Source organism: Ascaphus truei, unplaced genomic scaffold (assembly GCF_040206685.1).
Source record: "Ascaphus truei isolate aAscTru1 unplaced genomic scaffold, aAscTru1.hap1 HAP1_SCAFFOLD_209, whole genome shotgun sequence".
NCBI classification, from domain to species: Eukaryota; Metazoa; Chordata; class Amphibia; order Anura; family Ascaphidae; genus Ascaphus; species Ascaphus truei.
The window spans coordinates 291,459-299,126 of NW_027455000.1; the positions used below are offsets into that span (position 1 = coordinate 291,459).

The following is a 7,668-nucleotide window of genomic DNA, read 5'->3' on the forward strand; positions in this document are numbered from 1 at the left end:
CTCCGCCTCTCTCTCTCTCTCTGCCTCTCTCTCTCTGCCTCTCTCTCTCTCTCTCTGCCTCTCGTTTTTATCTTAACTGCCCTATACCTACACCGAAATAACCTATTCTGCTTTCTTCCGGATCTGACTCAAGTTTCACGCGGGGGACATCGGAAGACAGGTAGGAAACACCTCCCCTGCAGTATAGTACCTTGAGGGACTGCGGATCAGGTAAGATTCCAGGCGGGATTGCTGCTTTGGAAATCAAGAGGGGCATCCTGACACTGGTTAATGGGTTCAGAAGTCATTCACATCTGGCTTTTTTAGTTTTTATTTTCGTTTTGTGAGACAGACAGACAGACAGACAGACAGACAGACAGACAGACAGACAGACAGACAGACAGACAGACAGACAGACAGACAGACAGACAGACAGACAGACAGACAGACAGACAGACAGACAGACAGACAGACAGACAGACAGACAGACAGACAGACAGACAGACAGACAGACAGACAGACAGACAGACAGACAGACAGACAGACAGACAGACAGACAGACAGACAGACAGACAGACAGACAGACACACTACTTTTCGAAATAAACCTACGTTTCTATGAAAATGTAAGTTTTTTTTTTTTTGCGGCCCACCTAGACTTAAACCTTGTTTATTTGGCCCTTGTTAGCATTTGAGTTTGACATGCTTGCTGTAGAGTGTGGCAAGGTTCTTGGCTAATAGTTTGCGAGTGGGCGGTCCTGGGGAGCTGCTTATGAGACCGGTGACCTGTTCCACGAGCTTCTTCTGGTTGTCTTTGATGTCCGTCTGTGATAGGAATGTACTTTTATTTAGTTTACATCTCGTGTATGCAGCACAATACAAGAAGTTTGCAATCTACACTTTAGTTCCTGAAACACAAAAGGGTCGAACAGCCTTGCCCACGGTCACAAGGAGCAGACCCACAGCTCACCAGTTTACTGAACAGTGCCTTAACCCTTCATTGCCAGAGAATAAGCAAAATATTGGTAAGTGAGAGATTCCATGTTCTAAATATACACATTGAATAAAGCATTGCCAAGCAATAAATCCCTTTCACTAAATTGGTATACATAAATTGAGAAACAAATGTCATGTGAAAGGCTTCGGGGACAATATTTAGCTTTGTCCATTAAGTGAAATGCAATCAATTGTGCTGCCTTGTTTGCAGTAAAAAAAAGCAGTTAATGTATTTGTGCTAGTCATTGTGCCATCAAGAAATAAAATATGGGTGGTATTCAGCACTCCAAGCTGGATGACATTTAAAGGGTCAAGTCCTCAGTAGGAACCAAGTGTATTGATGGCAGTGACATGGTTAAGGGGTTACATCTGGGTGATCGATTACTTGAAACCACAATCTGACATCTATAAGTATTTATAAAGACATTTTTTTTACAGTTTGTTTGGAAACATGAGCTGCGACTCAGGAGGTGTTATATTGCCTCTAGTTACTACCTTCTGTGTTTATCACTGTTTCCAACATGCATTTGTCCACGCAAAACTCTCCTCTTGCCCCTCTCCTTATCTTTGTTGGCTCTCTGATAAGGACAGTGAGGGCTATGGGTAAATTAAATACTTCATTGGAAAACTCACACTCATTCAGAACGCCTTAAGACATACAATTTGTAACTAACTTCAAATGCAACAAAAGTAGCCAGATCTTAGCTTTTAGCATTGTTACATGTATTTAAGGAGGCAAATTTAAAATGGTTAAAAAGTGTTTTCAAAAACGATTGTGGTTGGTTACATGGGATTTAACTGTTTCCAAAGAGATAACACACAAATAATGTATTAGAATGTTAGAAACAGAAGGAAATATAGAAGATACTAGCTGATATACCCGGCGTTGCCCAGGCGTGGAAGGGCAGGGGGCATGGAGTGGAAGGGCGGGGGGGGGGGGGAGGGGGTGTGGAAGGGTAGGGGAGGGTGAGGGGCGTGGAAGGGCGGGGGGAGGGGCGTGGAAGGGCGGGGGAGGGGCCAAGGGGCGTGGAGGGCAAAGGTCAGGGGGGCAAAGGGCAGGGAGGGGCGGCAAAGGGCAGGGGGGCATCACAGGCACCCACTGACACGGGGGCATCACAGGCACCCACTGACACGGGGGCATCACAGCCACAGGCTGCACCCAGACACAGGGAACTTCACAGCCACAGGCTGCACCTTGTCCCACACAGAGCTGCACCCACTACCAGGCTAAGGACAGACCCAGTCACGTTCTGTACAAAGGCCGTGGCACTTACACACCCCCTGCACACAGGCCGCGGGTGGCACTGACCTGCCGGTAGCCGCTGTCCGTGGGGTTGAAGTCGCTGCCCCTGGGCCGCAGGGAGAGCTGCAGGTGTGGGAACCCGTGCAGCCAGTAAAGGAGGCGGGTCACAGTGCGGAGAGTGCGGGGAGAGGACACAGCGGCATCCCTGGGAGGAGAGCGTGGGGGCGCGCAGCGCGTGCACACAATTGAAAGCCATGGGGGGTGTCCCGGGCGCTCGATCCGCTCCCCCGCTGACTGTAGCGGCCCCGGGGGGGGGGGGGGGGGGGGTGGTGGTGAAAGCGCAGGAAACAGGGAGACACGGGGAGAGGTGTGCGTATGGCATCCCGGGGAGGAGAGCGTGGGGCGCGCGGCGCGTGCTTGAGAGCTGTGGGGGGTGTCCCGGGCGCTCGCTCCGCTCCCCCGCTGACTGGTGGGGGGGGGGGGGGTAAAAGCGCGGGAAACGGGGAGACACGGGGAGAGGAGGAGGTGCGCGCGGGTCACGATGAGTTGTAGGCTGATGTTCGGGGAGGAAGAGGCGGAGCCTCCGGAACCGGCGGGTAAGAGAGCGGGAGATGTGTGTGTGTGTGTGTCGTCACTCCGCCTCAGGCCAATGAGAGGTGTGCGGGGGCGGGCGGCCCAAGGGACCAATGAGATTTCCCCTAGGGACACAGGAGATGCAGACAGGCATACAGTGCTTTCACAAATATATAATAAGATATGATGTGACTTCAGTCAACTAAATGCATTATTGTATAATGAGAATTAAGAATCTATGGGCAGCACTACTATGTGTCACGGGAGACCAGGTTTATTAACACCTTTTTATGCCGGGATCATTGATTGAACAAAGCAAGGAGGTAAAAGAAATTGTAATTTATTTCAGGAAAAGACATACACACAATGTAACACAATTTACAACGTTAACACACTTACTGGGAACAGGGCTAACGAATACATCTATCCTAAGAATGAAATTCCCAAAAATGACCTCTGTAGGAACCCTTTTCCTTGACCGGTAGGTACTCACGAAAGTCCTGGAACTGATCTCGGCGCAATGTCAACTGCGACCGCTACGTTCTCAAAAAGCGGGACTTAGAAACTTTTCTGAGTTGAAAATCTTTAAAGCCGGCTCGAGTCTATTCAGTAGAGAGCATCTTTGAATTTGCCGCTGTTGGTTTGGCACTTGGAATCTGCGCTCCTGATTGGCTGCAAGTCCCTTTATGGGTTTCAGTGTCTCCCTCACTAACATCTGCAGCCTATCAAAGCGTGGGAATTCTCCTGCCAGCCAATCACCGATTTGCCAGTATTGTAAAGCTGGGTGGGCACCTTTCTCAGTCTGTCAAGGGGCATGCGCCAACCTGGCACCTCTGCCTTTTTGCATACTGAGCCCACCCGCTGTCCAGGCTCCACAGAGTATGGGTTCTGGCAAACGGTGGTCGGATAGCCCCGTGTTAGCCCAGGAGGCGGGTACTCAAGCAGAACTGCAGTACCCCTCCTGTTCTAACACCTTGGCATCCCTGAGACTTTCAAGTCCTGACTTCTCACAGACCCATAGGCACCAAGCGTGGTAGCCATCTGGTCTGCTCGGAAGCCATGACTTGGAAATCCCACAGTTCATTTACAGGTTACCAGTACATATACCTATTAAATATAATCCTTTAATAAAATATACTGTGTCTTATGTGTGGTAAAATATATAAGTCTCTGTTCTGGTGTCAGGGATGGAGTGAGTGTATATAGCACCTACCCTCACTAGCCTCATACTTGGCACACTTTAGAAAAATAACTTGTAAAACTTTTACACACACGAACCACTCTCAACTTTATCACTTACCTGGAGTGCCCCCTGAACCGCAATACTAGGTGCAGGGTACCTGGGCATGTATCTGGGTACCACTCTTTATACTAGGGACCCCATGGGTGACCGTAGGTATACATTAGCCCCTTCATGCCCGTTTACCTTGTCTGGAAGATGCTGCAGCAGGAATCCTGGCGGTGAGTCACAATAGCGTTTTCAGAGTCAGGGTTTGCCCGGAGCAATGTGCTTGGCTGTATCCGAGAATCTCACTCGATTCCCGGATCCAATTCCTGGGGTATCCCATAACTCTGGAACCCCGATACATAGCCACATTCTGTGAAGAATTTCTCCGACAAACCAGCTCTGAAACTTACAGCCTAGAAACCTCCCGATCCCAGCATCCCAGGAAAGGCAAAACACACATGATTCTTTATTGTCGCATAATTTGCACCCAGTCACAGTAATGCATTTAGGACATCTGGGTCCAAGAGCTGACACTCTAGGACCTCAACTCACGGATCAGGGGTAAGCAAGTGGGCTGAACCTTTATTAGTGAGCTTGGTTAACCCCTTCACCGTTACACTATGGTGCTCAAAACTTCACAGACCAGTGTTTCTGTGCAGGCAATACATATTACTTCTTTGCAACTTTTTCTGTGTACATCAGTGCCGCCCCAAAAGCGGGCGCCTGATGGGGTTCTCCCAGACCTGCTCCCATCTGCACAGAACCAGCGTGCCAAGGATTAACATTTGCTTGTACTATGTGGAACATCAACTCTACCCAATGGAATGTTAATGAGCCAAGAGGGCAAAGGCCTTTGAATTCACAGCTGCATTCAATCTGAACCATTTCACTGTACATCTGTGTCGCCCCAAAGGCTGACAGACTTTGGCGCAGCCGTTGGACAGTCAAAGGGTGTGAGCTGTTTGCTGATGTTAAAGGTTCTTATTTCAATCTGAAACTCAACAGCCCTTTTATCCCCTCTACCCAATTTTCCAACTCGGTCCATGAAATGTATAACTTCTGTTCTTGTAATGTAACCATATATTGTAATAACTCTATGCCAAGGACAAACCTGAAAACGAGGTTACTACCTGGTAAAACATTTTTATAAATAAAAAAAAAAACTGACCTGTTGACCTAAATAATTACCGCCTCATTTTTTTAAATACTCTTACTTTTCAATTAAATATAATTTTCCAGAAGTAAATAAAACACAAGGATAGGATCATTGTTGAGCCTTGCAGCCACAAATCTACCATGTAAAAAGTGCTTACAAAAAATATTTGAGGAACACTACTTGGCTCAGGAGTTGCTAGGGCAAGTCCAAAGCTGCAGAGACCAGGGCTGAGGCATTCAAGGAGCCGTCCTACAGGGCAGCAAAAAAGTGAAACAAATTATTAATCATGATGACTCAATGAAAAACATGACTGAGGTTCCTATGAATAATGTGCATCTTTCTATTATCACTAGGTCCTACGTAATGGCTTGATACAGTGGCTCAGTGAGTAAAGACACTGACTTTGATAACGACACAGAGTTTGAAAATGGAAACTGAGCAGGGGTTCAAATCCCGGTGTCAGCTCTTCGTGACCTTGCACAAATCACTTTATCTTGCTGTGCCTCAAACTAAAAACAAATTGAAAAGCTCTTCAGGGCTATATACAATGCTGCATACTGTGCACTATACTGTAATTGTGAAGTGCTTTGTGTTTAGAAGAAACGGGCTATATGAAATAAAGTTATTATTGTCACCCACCTTTGATACGTGAATGAGACCGCAGTCACCATTATTAATATATGCACAGGAGTGAATGACAGGTGCTACAAGAGTATTTATACAGTAGTACCAGTGTTGATCAAAAGAATGATCAGAAAGAATCCCCTTATATATAGCACTCAATTGTCATATATATTATTTAGAGTGGACACAAATGGTCCTGCTGTAAATTACAACAAGTCTATTGTTGTAATTTACAGCAGGACCATTTGTGTCCACTCTAAATAATATATATGACAATTGAGTGCTATATATAAGGGGATTCTTTCTGATCATTCTTTTGATCAACACTGGTGCTACTGTCACCCACCTTTATCTGTTTGGCTAATAACGATAGCATAATTAGTTCTTAAATAGAACAGCTGCGTTGCACAGCGACATATATATTCCCAATAGCGCTATGTACATTAATGGCGCTATATAAATAAAGACATACAATACAATAGTGGTGCTATTTTTCTTGCAGAACCTAATCATCAATACAATAGCTGTAATGAAGTCACTAGGATAGCAATATAACCAAGAAAACTTCCATAACGAAAAAGTAGCCGACACGGACATTCTACCTCATGGCTTTTTGCTATAGGACTTTTCTGTAATGTGTTTCATTTGACTGTGCATATTATTTTTGGTTTCGATTATTTATATGATTTATCAAAGCGCGATACAGAGTATCACTCTCTTTCTGGCTGTAACTGCCATTCAAATGTTTTTGGAAGTTTCTTACTTTTTTTGCCTTCGTTACAGTTTACATGCAAAAAAAATAAAATAAAGAGTGGGTCAGCAATTTGCTTGTAGGTAGAGCTCACAATGGGTCTTATCCCTAAAACACACCAGAGCATTTGGTTACCATGGAAATACAGTATGTCCAGCAACAAATATACACATACTGTACTTGTGTTACATTTAACCGGTTATCTCTCTTTGTCCTTATCTAGGATTGCCCTTTAAGCACTTTTTAGATAGAATACTAGTTATGTAATTATTCAAAGGAAATACAACCGATTTCCACATAAAACATGTAATGAATGCTGAACACAGACTTCTTGGTGTATTAATTAAATGCATTGACAGAATGGGTGACAGTTTATAAAATGGTAATCAAGAAACCTACCCTGTTTGCAGCGGTAAGTACTTTGTCCAGGAACCGCAACCATTCAAAGATGAAGACAGACTTCTTAGCCTCTGTGATCTGCACCAAGGCATCTTCCTTCAGCAGCAAGCTGTGAGCCAGCTCCATTCCTGCTCTGATGCTTTGTCCACCTCAGATCCCTGATGCCCGAGGAAGACAAACAAGTTAGCACCTATTTACACACAATGTCTTACTGCTCTCTCCTGGTCAGACACCCGCTAATGATTTGTAATGGATATAAGAGCCCCTGCTACCACTCCCCTGGGTATTTGCATCTCTCTAAATCCTCCCCAGATTATGCACCCTCCTTTATTACCCTTCCAGGTTACACTCTCCCCCATTATTATCCCTCCCCAGGATATACAGCCCCTTATCTCCCAAACCTCAGGATATATACCCCTCTTATTTCCCCTCCCAAGGATATATGCATCCACTTTTTTTTATCACTCCCCATGATATATACACACATCCCTTATTCCCCTTCCCCAGGATGGGTGGATACATCCATCTCACATTAGCCCTCTCTGGTTATACAGCTGCTGTCAGATGCCTCTGCGGATTCCTCTTCCAGGAAGCTTCTTCTCTCCCTTCACCACACGTCTTGAGCGCGACAAGCAAAAACGCGTCATGAGCGCGACAAGCAAAACCGGCTGCTGGTCCTCGGCCGCGCGTTGACACAATCACGTTTGCGGTAGCCATCTT

General features: G+C 45.9%; 1 protein-coding gene across 1 annotated transcript; it reads right to left on the reverse strand.

Annotated features, from left to right (window-relative positions):
* Positions 1-427: 427 nt before the first annotated feature.
* On the reverse strand, positions 428-7,083 carry LOC142477433 (HEAT repeat-containing protein 5B-like). The gene is made up of 2 exons (XM_075582259.1): positions 6,949-7,083; positions 428-803 (listed from the first exon to the last, which is right to left on the reverse strand). The coding sequence occupies exons 1-2, from the start codon at positions 7,072-7,074 to the stop codon at positions 663-665; spliced, it is 267 nt and encodes an 88-aa protein (XP_075438374.1). The 5' UTR covers positions 7,075-7,083; the 3' UTR covers positions 428-662.
* Between the last annotated feature and the right edge of the window lie 585 nt (positions 7,084-7,668).

Excerpts from the sequence above, each read along its gene's own strand:
- LOC142477433 (XM_075582259.1), bottom strand. The coding sequence starts at position 7,074 with ATGGAGCTGGCTCACAGCTTGCTGCTGAAGGAAGATGCCTTGGTGCAG. Across the intron at positions 804-6,948 it reads TACTTACCGCTGCAAACAGG|ACGGACATCAAAGACAACCA; the intron begins GTAGGTTTCTTG and ends TTCCTATCACAG.